Source organism: Annulohypoxylon maeteangense, assembly GCF_022496945.1.
Source record: "Annulohypoxylon maeteangense strain CBS 123835 unplaced genomic scaffold GGS22scaffold_4, whole genome shotgun sequence".
Taxonomy (NCBI): Eukaryota; Fungi; Ascomycota; class Sordariomycetes; order Xylariales; family Hypoxylaceae; genus Annulohypoxylon; species Annulohypoxylon maeteangense.
The window spans coordinates 1,313,152-1,337,542 of NW_025953251.1; the positions used below are offsets into that span (position 1 = coordinate 1,313,152).

At 48.2% G+C, this 24,391-nt stretch overlaps 7 protein-coding genes and 1 non-coding gene across 8 annotated transcripts; 6 read left to right on the forward strand and 2 right to left on the reverse strand.

Moving 5' to 3' along the window:
- Positions 1-4,286: 4,286 nt before the first annotated feature.
- Positions 4,287-11,003, reverse strand: GGS22DRAFT_198732 (peptidase family C50-domain-containing protein). Its single transcript, XM_047966170.1, has one exon. It carries the CDS (start codon positions 10,943-10,945, stop codon positions 4,619-4,621), a length of 6,327 nt encoding a protein of 2,108 aa, XP_047821279.1. The 5' UTR covers positions 10,946-11,003; the 3' UTR covers positions 4,287-4,618.
- Positions 11,004-11,211: 208 nt separating this feature from the next.
- Positions 11,212-12,124, forward strand: GGS22DRAFT_109596 (uncharacterized protein). The gene has a single exon (XM_047957901.1). It carries the CDS (start codon positions 11,488-11,490, stop codon positions 12,094-12,096), a length of 609 nt encoding a protein of 202 aa, XP_047821280.1. The 5' UTR covers positions 11,212-11,487; the 3' UTR covers positions 12,097-12,124.
- On the reverse strand, positions 11,437-13,512 carry GGS22DRAFT_157192 (DHS-like NAD/FAD-binding domain-containing protein). The gene has a single exon (XM_047960467.1). It carries the CDS (start codon positions 13,351-13,353, stop codon positions 12,154-12,156), a length of 1,200 nt encoding a protein of 399 aa, XP_047821281.1. The 5' UTR covers positions 13,354-13,512; the 3' UTR covers positions 11,437-12,153.
- A 940-nt stretch (positions 13,513-14,452) lies between these two features.
- Positions 14,453-15,709, forward strand: GGS22DRAFT_186279 (cation efflux family-domain-containing protein; the record flags this gene model as incomplete). Its single annotated transcript, XM_047964432.1, has 2 exons — positions 14,453-15,008; positions 15,078-15,709. The coding sequence occupies 2 exons, from the start codon at positions 14,453-14,455 to the stop codon at positions 15,707-15,709; spliced, it is 1,188 nt and encodes a 395-aa protein (XP_047821282.1).
- A 651-nt stretch (positions 15,710-16,360) lies between these two features.
- Positions 16,361-18,665, forward strand: GGS22DRAFT_157194 (actin-like ATPase domain-containing protein). Its single transcript, XM_047960468.1, has 3 exons — positions 16,361-16,640; positions 16,713-17,158; positions 17,220-18,665. Exons 1-3 carry the CDS (start codon positions 16,586-16,588, stop codon positions 18,429-18,431), a joined length of 1,713 nt encoding a protein of 570 aa, XP_047821283.1. The 5' UTR covers positions 16,361-16,585; the 3' UTR covers positions 18,432-18,665.
- GGS22DRAFT_t35 lies at positions 18,619-18,724 on the forward strand. Its single transcript has one exon. It is a non-coding gene; the product is annotated as a tRNA-Ile (tRNA).
- A 1,020-nt stretch (positions 18,725-19,744) lies between these two features.
- Positions 19,745-21,256, forward strand: GGS22DRAFT_157195 (alpha/beta-hydrolase). Its single transcript, XM_047960469.1, has 4 exons — positions 19,745-19,943; positions 20,017-20,267; positions 20,336-20,408; positions 20,461-21,256. Exons 1-4 carry the CDS (start codon positions 19,817-19,819, stop codon positions 21,207-21,209), a joined length of 1,200 nt encoding a protein of 399 aa, XP_047821284.1. The 5' UTR covers positions 19,745-19,816; the 3' UTR covers positions 21,210-21,256.
- Positions 21,257-23,035: 1,779 nt separating this feature from the next.
- On the forward strand, positions 23,036-24,040 carry GGS22DRAFT_186282 (uncharacterized protein; the record flags this gene model as incomplete). The annotated part of the gene is made up of 1 exon (XM_047964433.1): positions 23,036-24,040. One exon carries the CDS (start codon positions 23,036-23,038, stop codon positions 24,038-24,040), a length of 1,005 nt encoding a protein of 334 aa, XP_047821285.1.
- Positions 24,041-24,391: the final 351 nt, after the last annotated feature.

Sequence of the window (24,391 nt, forward strand, 5' to 3'; positions counted from 1 at the left end):
TACCAGCACAGCGACCTGACCAAGAGATTACGAAAATCATGTTTTTGCACGATCGAATCTAATCTCATTGATTTTCGTTGATCGACCTGGAGCAGCGGAGAAACAATTGCTCAGGCAGCCAGGGAGGGTAGAGTTGATCAAATTTTTTCTTACTCGAATTTGACCATGCATATATGAGACCCGCTCAGTTATATCTATTATAGCTACACTTAACATGGCGCGGAAGGAAGAGGCTTTCGCTCACTGGCAAACGGGTTAACAGGTAGATAAGATTGGCTGGATAGAGCTGACATGAGTACTTCTAGGTAATAGATTCAATTGCCCTGGAGCGATCTTTTCGACAAAATTGGGCTTGAACCATTTCCTATTTGGAGATATACCTTCCGATTAGCCTTGCCCCTTATGTCAATATCTCGTTTCGCTCATCTATAGTAATTTCCGGGCAAAAATCTGCATCATGGCTTATCTGCAAGAAGGTTACCGCAAAGCCGCATGACAGGCCTCAAGTCTCGCGCTTTATATTACCCCCAGAAAAAAGAGTGTTGCATCCGCCAGAGCGAACAAGTCCCGCGAGACCTTATTTCGCTCGTCTACCAGCGTTTTGTTTTATTATTATTATCATTTCCTTCTATACAGCAATACGCGCGCCAACTTGGTTTGTTATGTCGATCGGTTGTATCGACAAACCCTCTACCACCACGGGGGCGACCTCATGCACATCTCGGAATGTTACCATACATCTTCTTAACTTGGCTTGGCCACCCCCGGACCCGCTAGAAGCCTACCATAATGTTCTATTCAGGGGTGGCGAAATCGGCCTCTATCTTGACTAGATATCTCTCATTACCTACCTAGGTACATATCAAACATACCTACATACCTACATACGGTATCTACCTACTTACATACTGCTACACTCATACATACATTACATCCAATACATACCTGCCAGCTCACACATACCAGAATTTCCCTTTGTCTTACCGAAGAGATACATTCATCTTTCATTCGAGAGAGTTCCCTCAACAGATGTCGTCTAGAGTTCCGGATCATCGCTAGGCGTATCATTGTTGGTCCTAAGTAACATGGATCCTACCAACCGGAGGTCATCTGTGGTTAAAGAAATGCAAGGGACAGTCAACCTCAACGGTATGAGACGCCATTCTCTCATGTAACACTTTGAGTCTTGTAAGTTTTGCGCGTCCTTGACGCTTAACGCCTATCTATCATCTACCATGAGGCTTTGATGATGATTAAGCTTCCTGACGTGTCCTAAAGCGAGGCGAGATGCGCCTTGTGGTAAGGTCTCACTGCATTATGTATCTCTCGTCTCGATACCGAGACTTGTCCACGAACCGATGTTACAGATGGTCTCGTGGTACATCTGTCTACTGCAGTGGACGCGCAGACACGGCCGAGAGAGAATGTGGAAAGAACAAAGTGAAAGAATAAGAGAAGATAGAAGCATGCGACCGAGACATCATCATACATACATTGACTCGGTCCGTTAAAGAAGCGACTCTAGCTATAGCCCAAGGGACACCGAAAAGAGGAGGGGACCCCTGCGCATCCCGCTTAATGTGGACAATACGTATTTTACCGCCGTTCCCCATCCAGCTGCGCAGAACAGTCATGGAATATTTCGAAATTCCCGACATATTTTAACTTATACCGGATGTGGACCTCGGTAGCGAATTGGATATCATGGGAGAATAAAAAACCCATCCAAGCTTGGCGTTGCTAACGGTCTACCATTCTGGTGCCGCTGTGCAACCTACACTCTTCAAGCTCCAGCCTTGTCGTCGAAGGCGGATGGACACCTACCAGGAACAACCTACCAGCATGGGGAATTACCTAAGTTCTTGGTAGTCTCTCTCATCCAGTAACTGCTTCATTCTCATAAAAGCGACTATGGATAAGCGCCGTACCTAGGTACACAGTTGCCATGGATAGTTCGGTTCTCATGGGGATATATATCCCCGTATCGGAACAACACCGAGTATTAGAGGCAGAGAGGACGGAGGCTACTTGTCTCTACTCGATCGGCCAACTTCGGAAGCAGCATAACTTCCGACTACTTGATAGAGCAGGAAACAGTGTCCGTATTATTCCATTATACGGTAGAACAATCTGTGTCCTATGCTGGCTAGGTACCTACCTACCATCCACACAATATCTCGCATAGAGACTAACTCAAAGTAACTAAAATGCCTATATTTATATATAGTAACTGTCACATAATCTGTCGCTCATAAGAGGATCGGCCAAATCACGCAATGATTTACCTTCCCCAGACTACCAGAGTTCCCAGGATGATACGGGAAGGACGAGACGGTAAAGCATGCAACGCACAACTTTGCAATAGTAAGAAAAATAAAAGTGTGTAATATTCTAATCTCTGTTACCTAAATTCTTCTCTCTACGGTCTGTGTGACGTGGACCCTCGAGATCTGCGCTAGGCTAGGAGGTAATAGGTGATCTCTGTGGCACGTTTATCCATGTCCTCCCTGAGCGCCCCCGAAGTTTCTTCGCCGGATGGACTTCGCCGGCGTAGCGCATGAGAGCCAATACTGCGAGGTAGCACAACGTCTTTTGATACATGCCCTTGCCGTAGTCATAAAAAGGAGAGAAGACAGAAAATTAAAGGAAAGGGAAGTGATGCCCACATGTGATCTGCTTGGTCGTTCATCTTGAGCCCCCTTCGAGTAATTTCAGGTGAATCGTGGGTGAATGGCCGCTTCTAGCACTATCACCGCACCGTAGGTAGAAGGGTTACTCGACGGCTACGCTGTGGCATGGTCGTCCTGCGGCCGAGCACAACCGTGCCATCGAGGGCTCACCTAGAGTGAACCTCAGAGGGTATTACCGCTACCCATTATTCGGGCCATTTCTCATCTACCATCAGAAGAGAGAAAGATGCACCTAGATCGGGGCTAGAATTTTGATGGGAGGGGGGTATCACTTCGAACGAAGGAGGTTGGAGAAAGACAGGAGAGACTTAGTTTAGAACCACCGGGCCTTCCGCATCGCCATATCCTTCTCCGATCTGGTCTAGTTCAGATCTGGTGCCACCCGGACGTAGAGATACAGCGCAAAAAGGTAGATTCAACCGTATCTGTCGACGCTCGCCGGTGGCTGGCCCCGATCACCTTGGCACTGCAGCGTGCTCTCGTACGTAGGTGGGTAATCGTGGCGGGACGACGAAACCATCGCTGCCCCCGAGAGAGCATGTCCACCAGGTCTTAAGTAGGATCGATGGCGAGGAAGCACATGCAAAGACGAGAGCAGGTAACATACTTGGCGAACTCGAAGACGTTTCGTCTAACTCCTCTATTCATCATCTCCCTCGTCATCGATCCCACATAGTTCCTTGCCACCGACGAGATATGTAACGGCTCGGACAAGAAATTTGAGGCGATAGAGCTGTTTCCGTGACCGACCCGTATGTATCCTTGATGACCACTTAGATAGCTAGGATCCCAACCCACAGCTGATCCACCCCGATTTCGAGTTCGCAGTTGACGAACACACGCTCGTCTCCATCTTCATCGTTACCGAGCTCACACGATACACTTTTACTGTAACGCCCAAGGTAGAGAAAAAGATAGAGCAAGCACTACAAGCCACCCGACATGTTTCTCCTCGGATAGAGGCCGATACCCGTTACCGCTGCACAACCCATATACCACCGGCATAATCACGTTCGGGCCATACCGACACCACACCACATAGATACCTACCTACCTCCTATGTATGTATGTATGCCAAACCAAAGCATAATCCCTTACCGAGCGTGTATAGGTAAGTAAGTAAGCCATCTTAACAAACAAACAACATATCTCACTACATCTCAACCCCTATTCCCCCTTCCCCTTCCTAAATCCATCTCTGAGATCCCAGGTCATAGAGTCCGATAAACCTGGCTGTCGCGCCGAGCGTCTAGACCTGGCAGGACTATCTATAGATATGCAGTAGTGGGAGGCCGTCCGGTAGTTACTTCACTCCCTCGGTACTTGGGGCTCTGATGGCTGAGGCAGAGATGGCTGGGTGAAGTCTGCAAAGACTAATTTCTGGTCTGTTAGAATAGCGTTGAATTAACATCCTCCTTCTCTTCTCCTGTGCTGCTGTGTATTGAAATGTCAATAAACTACTCATCACCGATGAACCAGAACGAACCAAGTAGACCAGTTTCGCCGTCCCTCCCTAAACTTACCTAACCAACCATCTTGTCAGCACTAATCACGAAACACCACAACAAACCAGACAGACAGACAAAACCCCTAACATGCAAGAAACAGAATTTCAATTCATTAACACAGCGTATTCAGACAACCCTTTCCCCCATCCTATCCCATCCTATCCTATCCTATCAACAAACCAACACCCCAGCGCAGAAATAGACAAAAAACCAGCACCTGGTATCTAGAACGCCGGGCCTATGAGTCTTCCACCGCAACGCCTCGCAATGCACCTCTCTACCTAATCTTCATCTTAACACCTCCCACCTCCCCCTACCTCTATTCCCCTTTCTTACTTCTCCCTAACGGTAGCCACATGCAAGCACCCCTAACCCACCACCTCCAACTAATCAATACCTAGTAGGTATAGTGTCTATCGCTTACCGGTCCTTAAGATAAACCGGAATCCCATAAACACAAACCGCCGCCGCCGTCAAATAGCGAAAGCGACACGCATCCCTGGCCCTTCCCACCGCCTCCGTCAAGCTAACCGGTCTATCTCCAGTACTCTCCACAACACCGATCCTTTTCCTAGCCGGATTCCTCTTCCCCTTCGCGTCCTCCGCGAACGAACCTTTAGGCAAGAGCCCCCATTCCTCGAACACGCGGCCGGCGAAGCGGTCGATGTCGCGGTCCGTGACGTCCCACAGCGTGCCCACGACGGCGGGGCTGCCGGACAGCATGTAGTTGCGCACGGTGCCGTAGCTCTCGAAGCGCCCGACTTCGGCGAGAGAGGCGGAGCTGCAGCCCATGAGCAGCGCGACCGCGCGGCACTTCTCCATTTTACGGATAGTGCGGCCGCGGATGTACTGCGCTCCGCTGCCGTGTCCGAAATACAGCAATAGATCTTTTTCTTTAAGGGCAGCTTCGAATTCGGCTTCTGTTGGTTCCCGCATCTCGATGTTGTTCCAGGTGAGAGGGAGAGTCGATAACGGTTCCCCAAAGGTGGCTTGGGTGTTCTTGAGATCGCAGCCGGGGTTGAGGATATAGGTACCCGAGTTAACCGATACGTAGTGTCCTTCTCGTACATTGGGACCGCTCGTCTCTTCAGTGTCTTTCTTGGCAGCATCCGGGCCAGCAAGTTTGGCGTCTAGAATTTGTCGTCGTAGACAGTCGAGCGAGAAGACTCGCGAGACGGCTAATCCTTGTAGGCAAGGCAGAGCTTCAAAGGGGAATGGATGTAAGGACTTGTCGAGAACGAGAATCGTATGAGTGCCCTCCTCCGGCTCCTTAATGCCCTTAGCAGTAACGTAGTACGAATTCAAAGCATCATATGTGTCGATTACCATTTCGTCGAAGTCGACTTCATCGTAGGCATTTCTCTCGCCGTGGAACTGTAAAATATCGACGATGTAGTAGAGCAAGTCCATAAGTGGTTCGTCTAGATCACCTTCGGGAGCGGTGGGATCGCCTAGCCCTATAATCATGTCGTAAACTCTTGGGTCGAGGTTGACACGCGTCGTGGGCTTCGCAGCTGCTTTTCTGCCGTGAACTTTCCGGCGCGAGGGAAGATGCTTATCAAGAATTTTCATAAAATCCTTTTCAAATTTTGCGATCAGATCCGCTCTCCTGCGATGTTGGGAGAAGATGCCCCTGAAGCCGGCGAGCCATGACTGCTCGATGCATTCCATAAGGCTCTTCAGGCGTTCATCTAGTTCCTCTCGTTCCGCCCACCATGCCGACTTGGCGCCCTTTTGGCTCATGTCCCGAGCATCATGACATGTGCGATTAGCCATCTCAATGATCTCCTGCAACTCTGCTCGTCCTTGCTGGAAACTGAGCACCTCCAAATCGGCATCTCTCAAAGCAGCTCGCTCAAGTGGGAGACGGATTCCGAAAGGCTCTTGGCCTCCTTGGAGTTTTGTAATGCAAAGATCCCGCTCATCATGACTCAGTGACAACGAAACGACATTCCAGGTCTTGGGGACGATGTCGACGAAATCCTTCAAGAGGCCGTCCATATCAAGACAAAGTCCGAGACTGGTGCGTCTGCTTCCGGTGTCGTTTGTCAGAACAGGCCAGTCTATCTTGGAGTCTTTCGAAGAATCCAAATGCACCGTTTTTCGTTCGCGACGCCATGTTAGATTACGCGCAAGTTCGACGGCGCAGGTGGCGTGGAAAGGGTGGCTCGCGGCTGGGTTTGTCGAATTCGTGTTCGAGAGAAGAATAACAACGCTCTGCAATGCCACAGCTATTCGATGAACTAAGTCACCATCTCCGTTGAGGCTCGCGATTGAATGCGCCGTTAATAAGTGGCCTTGGGCTTCGCGCAGCTTCTCGATGAACGATCTTGTATCATTGATCGCTTTCTTCGATGGGCCACGGCCTCTGCGAGGAGCTGGAGTCTGTGGTAGAGACAATCGATCCGCTGGGGTGCGCTCCTTAAGCGACCTCGTTACTGAAGGGAACGAAAGAGTGGAGTCTTGAATGACCGAAAATACCGCATCTTGTCCAATCTGTTCTAAGCTCTGCCTTATCAGAGCAACGCCCATTAGAAAGCAGATTTGGGATACATCTGCAGGTATCCGGGAAAGCTCGTATGCGGATCGCAAAGTAGTTACAGCCGTCGAGCAGTCATCATTCGCAATGAGGATAGCCGATTGGCTCTGAAGAATTAACCCGCGCAGGAAAGACAGCTGAGCGTCTTCAACTTTCACCGGTGCTAGAACTTCAACCGGGGGGGCTGGGATTGCCTTCTTTGGCGCTTGCTTTTTGGTGGCTGTTTTGGTGGCTCTAGGTACTCTCGTGGTGTTACGACGTACTGGTACTTTGCTGACCGGCTTTTCCTCGATGCTAAGCTTGGTCATTTTGGCTTCAAGCTCGCTTGCAATAGGATCGCTCGCATCTTTATCAGCACTACTTAAAACCTCAAGCATAGACTCAGCCTTGGTTAGTAGCTCCGCTTGTGTCTCCGGGTCTTCAAGTTCTCCATAGATAGAACTGAGACGACACAGCACTTTGGCGTTCTGATACGTTGGTTCTAAGTCTAAGGCTATGGGCTTCATTTCGGTAGCAATCTCCATTGCTTTTTCCGATTTACCGGCCATAAGCCACACATGCGCCATCCATGCAAGAGCTTGAGACATGTACACAGCTGATCCGATGCTCTTTGCCACTTTTTGTGCCTGTTCGGCATAGTACAAAGTTTCTTGGTAAACGCCGACATGGGAGTAGACCGAAGAAAGCTGTAGCAGAAAATGGAACAACGGGTGCGATAATGCCCAGTATTCTGGACCGGTAGCCGCGCGAGGCATATCAGATTGACTTAGGTAGGAGTTGTTTAGACTCTGGTCTTTCTCTGAAGCCTCTGCTTGTGAAGAATCATCCATAGTAGCATCGTGTGAGGCATTCCTCATCTCGTCTAACTTGGACCAATCATGGAACAATTTCCTAACAGCGGTTCTTGCAAAGCGCAAAGCATTGTAGCAATCCCCTCGTTCTAAGGCGAGAGTTGACATCAAGGAGTAAGCCCGAGCGATTGTGATTCTCTTATGGGCACTCCTTCCCTTCCTTGATCCTGGTTCATAAGACAGAGTTGTCTCAGCATCGCGTGCATTAGACATGTGCTGTTCAGCTTTGTCCATAGCACCCAGTGACAAGTGATATTCAGCGGCCACCAATTGGTAAGCAATTACAAGTTCCCGGTCGGCATCTGGTTGGGAAAGGCGTTCCTCGTTATCCTGCAACAGCTTCTCGGCCTTCGACGACCAACCATGGCTCAAATGCTGCTGGCAAAGCGCGATGCTTTGGCTTATCAGCACTTCGAAGTTGCTACTTGGCGAAAGCTTGGAGATGCTTATTGAAAGCTCGAGAATTTCGGTTTGTAGGGTTTCCAAGCCTTCTATTCTCGCGAAGTCGACCAGGGATTGGAGAATAGTGAGTAGCTGCGTTGGGTTATCGATATGTGCAGACAATTGCTCAGCTGACTCGCATTTGGAGACCATAGTCTTCCAGTTGGCAAGGGCTTCTTTGACCGGTGGCGTATTGATATCCGCTGTAGCAATCCCTAATATGCACGTTGCTAATGCTTGTAGATGCGAGACATAACGGATAAGACCAGAATCATCAGCCAAAGCCTCCCCACGAATAATCTTCAGGACAACTTCGATTTCCCCTCGCAATTCGATAACCTCGTCCTGTGCGCCGATTTTCACTGCAAGAAGATGAAGTAAGGCCCGTAGCCTACGAATCGGGTATCGCTCCGCGGAATAAATCTGCAATAACGACTTGACGATGGATCCTGATAAATCTGCCTCCTGTTCATACTTGGGATCTTTCAAGATAATTGCATAAAGGTCGTGCTCTAGAGCAGTAGCCTTGTTCGAGCCGGAGAGTAACCAAGTCCATTCGTTATGCTTTCGGTCCAACTTGGCAAGATTGCATACTGTCCGTGATAGTTGATCGACGTCGGGATTGAGTTGCCATGCTATCGACCAAGGTTCCGTTGCCAGTTTCTCTGTGATCTTGGGGACAACTTCTTGTCGAACAAGATGATCCCTGATCGAACGAAGGGCGTCTATCGCATCGTCTTGTCGACCCGATGCTCGGCATAGCTCAGCAAACCTTTCCCATTTGACCAACAACTGCGCTCGGGATTGCTCAGCTTCAGAACGATTCTTTACACTATCGATGGATTTTCGGAGTGCTTTTAAGGAGGCAGCCTCGGTTGCTTTCGACGAGGCCTTTCGTAGGGCGAGATGTTGCTGATAGTAGAAATGCGAGATTTTGACGTGATATGAGGGGGTCGGGTTAATCTTAGTACCAGGACGAGCAAGGTCTCCCATATATTCTAAGATAGTCAAACAATCTTGCAATGTCGAATCCATCGTATCCCACGCCAATTGGCCGTCGTCTAGAAGTAGCTTTGCGAATAGCAATGCAGAATCGAGAATTTGAGGTAATTGCGTTGATAGCGTCCCTCGTCGCTGTTCAAAGCGAAGTAGGTCTTTTGTACCATTAGCTGAGCTTGGGGGTTTACCTAGCCATCTCAGAGTGAAACGCGGCAGTTGAAAAATAAAAGACTCTAGAAGCTTCATAGTGGCTTGTGAAAGGGAGGAAGAACCTTCACGCTTCTCCACAACCAAGCTCATCACAGATTTTCGAAGAAGACAGACGCTAACTAATAGGTCATCCATCTCGGCGGTAGTGCCACCAAGGGGTCCTCGAAGTCCTTCTAGCACTTCCATCAGCAGATTCTCATTAATCTGAGACCATTGCTTGAGGGAGAGTGCGAGCAGCTGCGCGGCAATCGAACAGCATCTGGCGGCAGAGTCTTCGCTTGGATCGGTCAAGGATTTGATTTTACCAACCCATTTCTTAGCTTCGTTGGCGTTACCAGATTCTCTTGCAACTATTGCAAGTACCTGGTATATCGCAGCTAAGGGAGATCGCGACGATTCGGTTGGTCTAAGGCCTAACTTCTCGATACGTTTCCAGATCTGGGAGAATACTGAGAATATAATGGAGAAATTACTAGAAGGCGACCTTCTTACGAAGGCACCTAGGCACTTAGACAAAGGCGATAAGATATCCTTGTCTACATCGCCTCTATGGCCAGAGACGCTCCAGGACTGCAATCGGATAACCAGGCCAAGCGCTTGCACCTCTAATGCTACCTCGGTATTAGGAGAGAGTCTAGGTTCGACCGCAGTATCGTCATCCTTCGTAGAAACACCCGGTGTGAGGGACAGAAGGCTTTGTGATAGACTCTCTAGATTCCTGACGCATTTCGTCTGGTCCGGGTTATCGTCCTTGAGAGATAGTAGAAGCAATTTTATAGGCGAATTTAAGCAGTCTTCGCGGAGGAAAGGTAGCATGCCCTCGAGGTATGTCGATTTCTTCAGGCCATGGGTAATTCGAAGAACCTGAAGTTGACAAGAGATCATCAAGCCAAGTTGCGCCGGACTAGAAATAGTAGTCTTGGTGAAATCTAGCAACTCGGGTAGTGTTCGTGAACTCATATTGGACTCCACCTTTGTACGTGTCGCCGTACTCTTGACATCCTCACCGCCCTTGCGTTCTAATCGTCGTTTTAATATTTTGAGTTCCTTGATCGCCAAGTCAAAGTGATTAAGACTGATAAGTTTATTGATGAAGGAGGACATTCCATTTTCCCATTGGAATGCAGGGAGGTGGAGGGCCTTTGACGACTCCAGAGCTGACAGTGCCGAGAAGGATGTTCGTACGCATTCTATTAATGATAGACAGCCCGTCGAGGAAGGGAGAGGAGTAGGTGACCGAATCGTCTTTGGTACACTGGGTGACGTTGTAGTACGATTCAATTGGCGCTGTATAGGCTTCATTGGAACTGAATTCGATCTTTGAACTACATTGCGAACTGCAGATTTGGCTAAAACGTTTTTGGGCGGTTCGGGTGTGTCCTGACTTTGGCTAGATGCCGTCTTTGCTGCTTCACCTAGAGCTTTGAGACTTGCAGTAATGACTTGAGTAGCTAATATGGCCTTCTCTTTCGCTGTCAAGGACTGTCCATTATCAGACGCATTTCGTGCTACGGAATTTGTATTCGCCTTGCTCGGTGCGCGGGAAATCTTAGTTGTTCGCGGCCTCGGGCCTGGTTTTGCGGAATCGTTACTAGTGTCATTGGTCTGGAATAAGTCTTTCAATGTCGCAGAGACGGTTGGATTACATGTCGATATAGATGTGACTGCATTGCGGACGGTATCCGCACGCGCAGCCAAAGAATCCATGCTGTGTTAATTGAATCGCAAATGCATGAACTCCTACTTCATATCATCGTAATTAGAGAGTGAGAGAGGACAGGAATCGTAAATCTAGGCGGAATTGAAGTAGTAAGAAAGTTGTGAGCAAAAGCAAGAGGAATAACACGCCAGCTAAAGAGAGCAAAATGATTGCATAGGAATTCTAAGACTTGCAAAAGAGTGTGTTAGAGAGATGCTTTCTAAGGCGTAATTGAAAGTGGAAACACAACAATGAATGTTGTACTTCACGTTGAAGATCGTGAAAGCTAGGTGACTCAAGTGGATTTGCTCCGCGTGAACCCATGTAAACTTCAAAAGTGGATGATGTTTAACCTAATTAGGCTAGAGCTGTTGGCAAGACAACAACCGGCAGTTATATTACCTAAGCTGGGGAAGTCGACGGCGATTTGGTTTTTATTTTAAGTACCTAGGTACCCCTCTACTTCCAGTCTTTTAAGTCAAATCTTCGAGTTAGTCCAATATCGAGTCCTTTTTTCACTCAACTTGATACACCTAGCTATTTCTTCAACATGAACAAATTAATATGGCGTAGAGCCGCAAATATTAATTCTACTCTCCGTCCAGGAGTTTCGCGGTTGATATTTATCAATGGACACCAATTTACTCGACAGGCAAGTTCAGCTCCATCGATAATACAACCATCATTTTGGAAGAGCTTGGTACCGAAGCCATTTCGACGCTCAGAACAAGCTGCGGATTGGGGCGCGCCGAAAAAACCCAAGTCGAAAGAGTGGAACCCGGCGACATTCTACATCGTAATATTTCTTTTCATCGGGTCCATGTCTATCCAGATGATTGCCCTGAAGAAAGACTTTGACACATATGTAAGGCGAGCCGAAGTGCGTATCGGTTTGCTGCGCGAGGTCGTAGAGAAGCTACAGAGAGGCGAAGAGGTAGATGTTGAAAAGACGTTGGGCACTGGCGACGCTGAAAAGGAAAAAGAATGGGAAGAAGCATTAAGGGAAATCGAGAATAACGATATCCTCAAAAACGTGAATAAGACCGAAAACACGAAACCAACAGCGGCTCCTTCTACTCCTGCTAAGACAGAAGCTACAAGCACGGATAATACGGTACCACCGAAGAAGAAAAATGGAAGCTATGCAAGTTTCTTCTAGTCTACTGACTCCATTATTAAGTATATATAATATATACAATATGGTCGCTATATGGCATTACGACATCATGTCTTTGAATACCGAGGCACCGTGTTCCTCGACACTATGATCATATTTCTCCTGGGCAGCCTTTATGCTCGAAGATTGCCTCAATTGCTCTACGAGGGCTGGTAGCAATTCATCGGTAGATAACTCTATCCTTGCCCCTTGCCCCCCTTCTTGGGATGGGTCAAGATCGGCAAAGAAAGCATCTTCGCCTCTGACGCCTCCAAGGTTGATAATCGCGATAGGGATACCGCGATCCTTGGCCTTTTTAGCTAACCGCCACGCGGAATATGTTGCGAGAGATGTCCCTAAAACCAGCAAACTCCCGGCATTGTCAATAGCTTGGTCTGCGGTCAATTTAACGGAGGGTTGTATGTTCTCCCCAAACATAGTGACAGCCGGCTTTAGTATACCAGCTGTACTCGCCGGGTTCCACGCGCCGTCCGCATCGACTTCGACCTTTGCACGGCTTCCATCGGGGATCTCAGGTGGATTTTCGAGGCATCTTGGACAGGCGGGATAGCGGAATGTCGTGTACGGTGCGTCTGGAAGGTCAACGTCACCATCAGGATTCGTCCTCAACCCCTTGGCTCGTCTTTCATCTGGATTCTCCGTATCCAAGGCTCCAGATGCTAGTATCTCCTGTAGGAAAGCTGCCCATGTAGGGTTCAGCCTAGCTAGCTCATCCTGAAATGTGTCTCGGGGCAATTCCTCGCGGCATGAAATGCACACGCAAGATCTTAAATAACCATGTAACTCAATCGTGGGGAGACCAGGGTGAGCCTTGGGGTGAAATGAATCCACATTCTGCGTAATCACACTCTGAACTAGCCCTAAGTCGCCTAGATGTTTCACCGCGTAATGACCGGCATTTGGCTTCCCTTTCAGAAGCGTAGTCCAGCCAAGGAAACTCCTAGCCCAATATCGTTTCCTAGCTTCGTGGTTCTGAAGAAATTCGTTGTAATAGATAGGTCGATATGTCTTGTTCACTCGGTATGTACCGTTAGGCCCTCGATAATCTGCTAGTCCGCTAGCCACGGATATACCGGCCCCTGAGAGAACTACCGTGGAAGGGGAACCTTTTGCTAAGGGAACTTGAAAGAATTTCTGCAGAGCCTCAATGGCTCCCGCTATGGTTGTTGCAGTTCTGGGGTAGACGGTAGGAGGAGCTAAGACATCCGTATAGGGGATTCGCATGTAAGGTGGGCGCATTTGGAGAGGTATTTTGAGTGACAAACTCACATCCAGCTAGTTGATGGGTGATTATATAAGGTAGATTATAAGTTTCTATACGAAATATTCATGTCACACTGAGTTCTATCGGAGTTTGCGATGAAAACCTTGGGACAATCAATATTTGATAGAGTGAAGTCATCACTACAAATCTAAGATCTTCTAACTAAGGCCGACCGAGCGGAGATAAGCTATATGTGACTATAGAGGATATGTACATATCAAGTGATTATGTATACATAGTACTTCCAATATAGGGGATTCGTCTTCAACTCTGGGCATTCAATGGGAGATGCGACTTTCTCACAGCGTATTAGGCCGGAGCACCTGCAGATGGGGGGAAGGTAACCCTGCTAATGCCCTGGAACCTTAGGCTTGTAGGGGTTGATCATGTAGGGGTTTCCAATTGTGCTAGGTGCTAGGGGGGAAGGTACCCACATTCGGCAGCGGGCTGACGCAGTTCTAGTCCAGGATCTCACCTCCGTTCACCAGAAAGATCGAATCGCGTAAGCTCCAATTGGTACTTTTCTACAGGCCCGACCCATCCGATGTCGTCGCAGTTCAAGGAACGCGCACGCATCGCAAGCCTCCCACAACGACGATTCTCATTTTAGATATTATTTTTTTTATTCTTTGCCTCTAGCCTCCAGTCGATCTGCTGGTTCCAAGCCCCAACGCGCGTCGCCTTCCATACCTACCCTTAACCCCCTTGTCGTTCTTGTCATTTTTTTTAACTTCCGGCGAAACATTTCCTTATTCGATGTTTCCACAAGGGACTGGTAGGCCGTGCTTAGGCGGCAGCAGCGGTCTGCGCCGGGCTGTGGCAGCTGGCTCAGAGCTTGCAACATCGGCAGGAGGCCTAGGCTTGAGCGCAAGTTTTATCCGTCAGGAACAAGCAGCTCCAGCTTTGTGTAAGCCTTATTGGACACATAAACCAATTCGTTCACAACCACGTCGCATCTTCCAAACTTCTTCCGTTCAATCTCAATCTATTTCCGTTTATTCTGCCACTTCTGCCACTTCTATCACACATTCTTCACACTTTGTTCCCAGACAACATCAACGTTCTTTCCCCATAATGGCCGCGCTCACTCAGACGCGAAGCCATAGTGGCCACAAACATAGCCATACTCACCACCACGATAATGTTTACTTAACTTCTCAAAATAAGAATGATGCTGGAGTGCGCATTACTCGAATTGGTCTCTATTCCAACCTTGGTATGGCAATTGCGAAAGGAGTTGGTGGTTATGTATTCAATTCCAAAGCTATGGTAGCAGATGCAGTTCACAGCTTGACTGATCTCGCCTCCGACATCTTAACACTAGCGACCATCTCATGGAGTTTAAAACCACCAACCGACAAATTTCCAGCTGGCTTTGGAAAAATTGAGAGTCTGGGATCATTGGGCGTATCGAGCATGCTTCTATTTGGGGGTATCTGGATGGGTTATGGTAGTCTCCTAACACTTTACGGACATTTCTTCCTCGATCCTGCAGCAGCAGCGGATTTATTGACACATGCTCACTCACACGGCCACGGCCACGATCATGGCGGTGATGCCATTCCAAGCATCCACGCTGTTTGGTTAGCTGCCGGCACAGTTGCCATCAAAGAATGGCTGTATCATGCTAGTAAGTCCTTCAATTGCATTTTCGAGTCGTGGTCATGGCGCAGGAATTAACCATATGCTTTCGCAATAGCCATGAAAGTTGCCCGCGAGCGCAAATCCTCCGTTCTTTCGTCGAATGCGATCCACCACCGAGTTGACAGTCTTACGGGCATTGTAACCCTCGGAGTGATCCTGGGTGCCAATATTTTCACGAACGCGGGCTGGTTAGATCCTGTTGGTAGTTTACTCATCTCCTTAATGGTAGTGAAGGCTGGGGCCGAGAACACAGTGTCGTCCCTTTTCGAACTCGCAGACCGAAGCATTGAAGACGAAGTCAAGGTCTCAGTGCAGAAGCAGGCTCGAGCTGCTTTCGAGACAATAATAAATGGATCAGAGATCGAGCTTAGGGATGTCACAGGTGTCAAATCAGGGCAAAACTATCTGGTGGATCTCGAGGTAGCTGTGCCGAGAGGGTGGGCCATCGAAACACTTGGCAATGCTGAACAGCAAATCCGAGAACGTGTTGGTGGCAAGGTTCGTGGTGTTCGCCGAGTGCGCGTCCGTTTCGTATCACAGGACGTCACTGTAGAGAAGTTCGACGAATTTATCCCTGGTGATGTCAGCCCTCGATCGAGCCCTGAGCCTGAGGAAGACGAGAACAATCACAACCACAACCACAATCATAACCACCATAACGGCAATGGGGATCATAAATCGAAATGAGTCGGTTAGGAAGAAAGAGATGATTACCTTTTGGCGTTAAGGAGTTGGGTTAAGCCTCGGCAACTTGGGCGGTTGGCACAATTATGATACCAAAACTACACTGAAGAAGTTCAAAATCACGACGCAGCTCTTCTAACAGAGCTTAGATGTACCATATTTTCAACCAGCATTGGCGGACACGATATTCGGAAAGACCTTAGCATTTGGCACTTTCTAGAGATAGCATTTGCAGGTGGTAGGGCATAGCAAATGTAGAGAGAAAGGGGCAGTTCCGGATCAAGCAAGCAACACATACGAGACTTGGGAGAGAGAACCTTGGGGTCCCTTAGCTACGTAACTGCTTTACCCCTTTGGAATTAGCATAGCAAAGTTCACGATCTTGGACCTCCGAGCAATACACATAAATATTGAGAATCCGCAAGATATGCGAGTTCGGAGACGTTTAACCGTGACATATCGTGATAAATCGTTACACGTATCGACCTCGGCGCCACGGGGTGGTTCTAAAGGTATGCGATTTTGGATGTTCCAGATGTTCTAGAGCTTATCGATTTGGATGATTGGAGCGGATGGCGCTTTAGGCTAAATTGATAGGGCATGCATTGCCCCGCCATACCGAGATCTGAGTCTTTGGTGTCATAGCATTCGTAAATCTTGCATCAACAGCTCCGATCAGACCAGCAAGTAAATCTGAGGGACTTTTATTAGTAGCTCATGATTCATGCTAGCACTGTTTCCTCTGCCTTGGAATTCCCATCTAGTTATGTCCAGTTTTTAAACCCTGGAGTTTGTATTGGTCTTAGTCTTTTTCTTACCCCTGAATCGACAGCTGTATGCGCTTGTTATCGCTGCTAAGGTGTACTTGAGTCAGTCAGTATGAGCGGTGGCCCGTTATACCTCGGGTTCGATCTCTCGACCCAGCAATTAAAGGGCAAGTTAGCTCCGTTGATAACCAACTGTTGATCAAACAGACATTTTTAGCTAATCGTTCATACATTTACAGCAATTGTAATTGCTTCAGATTTAAAAGTAATTTCTGAAGCCAAGGTCGACTTTGACGCTGATTATGCTACGAAGTACAAGATCACAAAGGGAGTACAAACGAACGAAGATGAGGGCGAAGTCTACCAACCGGTGGCCATGTGGGTTGAGGCCGTAGACCTCGTCCTCACACGCCTAAAGGAGAAGGGATGTCCTGTGGAGCATATAAGAGGCATTAGCGGCTCTGGTCAACAGCATTCGAGCGTGTACTGGAGCGCGCATGGCGAGTCTGCGTTGAAGAAACTCGATGGTGGGAAGACGTTGCTCGAGCAGCTTTCTGACGCCTTCGCCTATGAATTTGCGCCGAATTGGCAGGACCATAGCACGCAGACCGAATGCGACCATTTCGACGCGCACTTGGGCTCGAAACAGAAGCTGGCTGATGCCACGGGAAGTGCCGCTCATCATGTATGCGACCTCGCACTCTAACCAACCTTTAACGTAGAAATAGGTAGCTGACAAAAGGCAGCGTTTCACAGGGACCCAAATTCTGAGAATGCGAAGAAGACGCCCCGAGGTGTACAGCAACACCGCGCGCATCTCGCTCGCATCCTCATTCCTCGCATCACTGTTCCTCGGCGCAATCGCACCAATAGACATAAGTGACGTCACAGGCATGAACCTCTGGGACATCGCGGGCGAGAAATGGAACGAATCACTCCTAGAACTAACCGCAACGAAAGAAGGCGTGCCGGAGCTGCGGAAGAAACTAGGCGACGTGCCGATCGACGGGGGCGGCAGCCTAGGCGGGATCTCGGCGTACTTCGTGCAGCGGTACGGGTTCAGCCCAACGTGCCAAGTCGCGCCCTTCACAGGCGACAACCCCGCCACGATCCTGTCTCTGCCGCTACGGCCGCTCGACGCCATCGTCTCCCTCGGCACTTCTAGCACGTTCCTCATGAACACCCCGAATTACAAGCCGGATCCGTCTTACCATTTCATGAACCATCCCACCACGAAGGGACATTTCATGTTCATGCTATGCTATAAGAACGGCGGTCTCGCCCGCGAAAAAGTCCGTGATACCCTCCCGAAACCGGGGGGCGCGGATCCGTGGGACGGGTTTAATAGGCGGGTGCTTGAGACGCCGCCGTTGGGGGTGGCGAAGGAGGGGGACACCGCGAAGTTGGGGCTGTACTTCCCGCTCCCGGAGATCGTGCCGAATATCAAGGCGGGGACGTGGCGGTATATATGTAGCGCCGAGGACGGCGCCGGGTTGAAGGAGACGGGGGATTGGGGCCCGGAGGCGGACGCGAGGGCTATCGTCGAGTCCCAGGCTCTGTCTATGCGGCTGAGGTCGCATAACCTTGTTTCCTCACCAAGCGACCGTCTGCATTTACCCGCGCAGCCGCGGCGGATTTATCTTGTTGGTGGGGGGTCGCTGAACCCGGCTATTGCAAGGGTTATTGGCGATGTGCTCGGGGGTGCGGATGGGGTGTATAAGCTTGATGTTGGGGGCAATGCGTGTGCGCTTGGGGGCGCGTATAAAGCGCTCTGGGCGCTTGAGCGCAGGGATGGGGATGAGAGTTTCGATGAGCTGATTGGGGAGCGGTGGAGGGAGGAGGATGCTGTTCAGAAGGTCGATGATGGGTTTCGTGATGGGGTCTTTCAGAAGTATGGCAGGGTGTTGGGGGCGTTTGAGGAGATGGAGAAGAGGATTTTGGAGGTTGCTCATAATTAGATGGATGGATTTAGGGTAAGGGAATGAGAATAGGAATGAGAAGGGGAGTTTAGAATATCTGAGAATTTATTTAGAATAGGAGAGAGAGGAAGAGTAGGGTCTAGAAATAGATTGGTCGCTTACACACAAGTAGTTTGTTAGAGCGCCGGTTGACATGATCCACGGTGTGACTTCGTCGCATCTTAGCGGTCCCATAGCTCAGTTGGTTAGAGCGTCGTACTAATATCCTCCTGTGTCGAATAGGAAATATTGAGTAAATGCGAAGGCCGAGAGTTCAAGCCTCTCTGGGACCATTGTTTTTTTCTTTTTCTTTTGCCATTTTGATGTTTTGTGCTTGAGGTTTTCGCCATGCTTGAGTTGCAACAGATCGATTTACGGGAGAGAATATAGTGGTGGGGGTTGTATAAGTCAATAATACAGGTGCCTATAGATTATCCGACGAGTGTAAATTTTATCATTAAATTGCTTCGTAGGTAGGAGGTACATAGCTAGGTCTTCAAGATTTCAGAATCTCATATTCCTTTAAAACCAATACAAATCAGAGCAATGACTTCATTTAATAACACATTACGGAAAAAAAAATCATATATTAATATAAAAAAAGGCGAATCGGGCCTATCCCACATACTAGCAGCTTAGCATGCGATTCTACTGCAAAGCTTCATGCCTCGAATTTGATCTGGAATTGTTCGATATTCTAGGGCTACATCCATGGATGCTATGTGTAATAGCAGTCTCCACTATTAAAAGTTGCTACTGTCTCACATATAATACTTCCCTGTCAGAATGGAGTCAGAAAAGACCGCCCATGTGCTAATCCTACTGTATTGGACTGTGCAAGTTAGTATCCCTTGCTGTGCTTATATTGGCAACTTATACCAAGTATACTCATCATAATTGGTAGAAAATGCCTGTTGTGTAACAAGGGGGATAGTTTTAGTGACAGTGCAAATAGTAAGATTAGCACATGGGGCACTTTTTCTGACTCCATTCTGCCTGTCAAACAATTAGGTAATTCAAGACAATACGTCACGCGATAATTAGCCGTCGAGTTCCAAGTTGCGCTTTGTTGTGTTTAAACCTCTTCTCCGTGACATGAGCTGAGCAACTAGACCTCGATGGTTGGCTGTGAATCTGATCATCAAACTCTTGGATACAATCTTCGACGTCACCAACCAATGACGAATCATACTTCTACGAAGGAATTAAGCAATTGAGTTTCGTCGAGCATTGAGCTAACAACGGGTAACTCGCCTAGTGTCAAAGTGTCCCTGTCATCAATTGCCAGAGATATCTATCACCTATATGATTGCTATTAAGTGATAGACGGTTATTTGCATTGCGTTCATGGGTAGCATTGCAGATTATTACATCCGTCTATCAAGATGATTCTGAGCCCAATCTCATATTTAGATTGCTTGGTCTTCTGCGTATTCCTAGCACCGCAGTTGATAATCCATGTTGGGCTATTTCAGACGGTGTGGGTGGTTCTAGAGTGCCTACCGTTTTTATGTAAGTTCTCATTGGGGTTGGTGAGTTAGGCGGCATGCGAGACGGCATAGCTAATCAAAGAATACAACCACAGTACTTGAACTTCCCTTCAAGTTCATTCGTGAGCGCTACCTCATTGGATACGATAAGCAGTCTCCATTCGTACAAAAAGCAACTCCATTCGAGGATTTCGTGATTCGCTGCGTTCGCTATGCTTTCGCAAATATACCTCCTAACGTTGGAAGAGTGTTCTTTTCTAAGTCGGTGGCGTTGCCATTTTTGAGATTCCGGATCTTACGCCATGGCTATCTCAGGTCACCTATCCACTGGAATGAGTACAATGATGTACGAGAATGCCCTCGCCATGACAACCCAATTCCTACCAAGCGTGTGCTGATAGAGATGGACCGTAGAAACGCTTCAAAGGGATTTGGATTATTAAAGATCCGATGAAGAAACCTGATATTTGCGTATTCTACGCTCATGGTATGCGAATACGTATCCGGACCGAATTGGGTGGTGGCTGACGATAATCTAGGCGGTGGCTTCTCAATGGGCTCGGCGTACTTCTACCTTGAATTTCTGCTCGCATGGTTAAACTTGCTAGGCAACAGCGGGTATCAAAATCCGGCTATCTTCGCTTTGGATTATACCTTGGTCCCCGATGCAAGCTTTCCGACGCAGTTAGAGGAAGCAATAGCTGCCTATGAGCATGTGCTCTCGGCCGTTCGGGATCCCGACAAGATTTGTGTCAGCGGAGACTCTGCAGGAGCCACTATAGTGCTCAGTCTGCTCCTCCACCTCGCCAATATAAGTTGCCATCTCGAAAAGATGGGCAGTACCGGAGCCTGGCGCCTGGCAAAACCCGGGATGGCTGTACTCATTTCGCCATGGGTGACGCTGGTCTCCAGCAAGCATCAAAATACCACGAGCGACTATCTCGATGCCGGAAACTTGCATCAGTATGCTCGTCAGTACGCCGGAGAGAATGTTTCCGTCAATGATTCACTCTTGTCGCCGGGAAACTGCAGGGATATTTCGTGGTGGAAAAGCGCAATACCTGAGAAAGGCATCTTCATAGCCTACGGCGCCGAAGAGGTTTTCGCGCCTGAAATATCGGATTTGATTGGATTCCTCGAGGAGAACGATATAAAAGTGCATAGTAGGGAAGAAAAGGGAGGCATCCACGCTTGGCCTGTAGCATGCTTGTTTCTTAGTAGTTCACTAAGTGATAGACAAAAAGGACTGAAATATTTAGTGGAGGAGATTCGCGATAATATCGATTAAATTGAAATCATGGTATCCAATAGATGAGACGGCCGCCACTTGGCGTAAAGGTCAAGCTCCTTGATCCAATGTGAATAGATCCATGGACCATGGGCCATGGACCATAGATTCCCATACCTAAGTAATTCTTATGTCATGTCAGATTAGATCAAGTTATGTCATCACAGACCTCACCAGCAGATAAGAAACCGTAGAGCACGAGTACTCGGCTTCTAAATACACTGACGATACTAATAATGGTCTCCGACAAAGCTCTTTACATGATTATCATCATTCATGACATACTAAGGCATCCAATTTTAGCCGAAGCATCCTCTAAGTTGCGATGGTATGTTCGACCAAAAGCATCTATCAATGAGATGAGCTAGAAATAATCAAAACTTTGTTTTTTGCATCAAATCTACTAATCTCTATACACTATTCGCCTATCTATTAGAAAAAATTCGATAATACAGTAAGGCTGAGAGAGAGAGTCATTTACCTTAACTTAAATGTTATGTCCAACTATGCAGCCTGGGACCGGCTCATGCGACCGGGCTATGCGTGACAGAATATTGGTCGGTGGCCACCTAGTGCCAATGGAGACGGGCACACGTGCTAGATCCGTTTGTGAGAAGATCATCGAAAATGTCATGCATGAGTCGATGGATTATTTGGGACGGGCTGGGACGGTTACCCAAATTATGAATGTCAGAATAGGTGTACGATGCAAGTGTACGGGATGTGGGATGTGTAAAAACGGACAGGATTAAGGAAGATTAAGCAACGTCTTCCAATAATGATGGAAGATTGTGTGGGGTATATCTTTTTTTTTCTTGATGTGGCGGTGCTAAATCGCGATTACATGTAGGAATATAAAACCAGTCCGAGGCTCCTTCCCAGCCAGCCAGAAAAACGCGCCGAGCTCCAGTCATCATCCACCCAAACATACCTAGCAATTACGCATAGATCGCATATTCACCCCACCTTCGCTAAAACACTTTAAACTGCTTTATGCTTTTTATCTTCTTATTCGACGTTCGACGCCATCCACACGAACGTTGAAACTGTATTTCGGATTGAATTTGAACGGTTGCAATTCGATACCGTCCCTTCTTTTCCATCTACCCCTTTCAGTCACAAGCCAACAGCTTTACCCAATCACAGCCTAGAAGCTGTATCCACCTGACTCATACGCATCTACATTGATGCACTTATGCAAATTGCACGGTGCAATCGGTACAATTCCATTGAACCTATCAAATTGCGCAGGTTACAGACAATATTTGAAGTGAGCAACAGCTAGTGTAGAGCCTTTTCAGTGTCATTGTCCTCTGTCAGTCCTAAGGTACATTGTGCGGTAGGACTATTTAGACATTTAGACATTTGGACATCTGTACACACCTCACACTGCTGCCCGCCGCTATCTTTTTATTGTTGTGTCGTGTTGTGCGTATAACGCGTATAACACTGAACCATCTGGGCATCATTGGGTGCTACCTCCTGCATTAGTCTAACCTCCCTACCTCCTGCCGTACCTATTTTACCTATTTTATACCGTAGGCACCTACCTAGTTTGATGTCTATTGGTTGCGACTAGATTAAAAGAGGTCACCCTTGTCTTTAGCAACCTTGACCAGCCACACAGGCTGCATAAAAACTACGTCTATCCGAATCGACATACCACAAGAATCTCATACGGACCACAGAAAAAGAAAAAAACATAGTATCGCAACAAGGTCTCAAAAGAGCTGCCCCGCCATTCCAAAGCTCCCCAGTTTTTTGTTTTTTTTTTACTGCGGTCTCGCGAATTTTTTTTTTATAGAATTAAAATTCCTGTTGAGACCATGTCAACCCAAGAAAGCTCATATGCGCCAAAATCGCCCGATCTTTCATCCTTTTATTCCGGTTCTTCTTCCGACATTCCTCAGAGCGCCAACACTCCAGGTGGATATCCCTTTCAAGCCGTACCTGGGGTTGGAGTGGCAGGTGGCTCGGGAGCTTCTTTAAGATACAATCACAATCAGCCACAGCCCCACCAGTACAATACATATCAATCGCCCGCACCGCAGCAACAAACACAACCTACTAGTGCTCCCGCATATAGTAACAATACCACCTTTAACACTTACTCTCCCCAAGGCGGTGGACAACAAGAACAAGGACTGCAACAACAAGGAGGAGGACAATATTACTCCCCCCAGCAACAAACCCAATTTATTCAGACAACCAGGCCATATTCTTACCAAACCCCGACCGCTACTGCACCGACCTCTGCTTCCTATTATCCGCCTTACTCCGAGTCCTCATCATCCGCTGCTTATCACCAATCACAAGCGCAGCCTTCCCAACTTTCAGCCTCGCCGCAGCCTGATTTACACGAACAACAACTCAATCTATCAGACCCTCAAAGTGCCATGCCGCCGCGAAAGATAGCCCCGGCGGCAAAGCAGACCGAGATGGACCCGTCACCCGTCAGGACAAAATTCCCCACGGCGCGCATCAAACGCATAATGCAGGCCGACGAAGAAGTCGGTAAGGTCGCCCAGCAAACACCTATCGCCGTCGGCAAAGCATTGGAGCTGTTTATGGTGCAGCTCGTTCGCAAGAGTGCCGAAGTAGCGAAGGAGAAGAACTCGAAACGAATCACTGCACCGATGCTCAAGCAGGCTGTCGCCTCTGCTACCCAATGGGACTTCCTCCTAGACATCGTGGCTAAGGTGGGCGAGGAGAAAGAAGGTGGTAAGAGCTCCAGAACCAAGCCCGAAAGCGACAGCGAGGAGGAACCGCCCGAGGGACCGGAAGTCAAGAAGAAGGGACGGGGCGGACGAAAGAAGAAGGCACCGGCGTAGGTTATCTTCTATATCGTCTCACTACGTTCTCTTTCTACGGATTATACGACGGCAACGAGGTCACGATGGATGATTTGGGCCGCTGGCGTTACACCTAGGGGTATTATACCGGCGTTGGAGGTCTAAGGGGTCACCCCGAATTGTGGTGGCATGATGGCTTTTCGAGGCTCGAGAGCGCACGCATTGATTTCACCTATACGGCTGTATAAAATTCAAATTCGAAGGCATGCAATTATCTGCACAACCCGACTAAGGCAGAGACGGACCATGTCTGTCATGGTTCCATTTGCAATGTGATTGTTTCTTAGTGACTCCTTTCTTTTCCACTCCATGTTCGTAGTCATGCAAGAA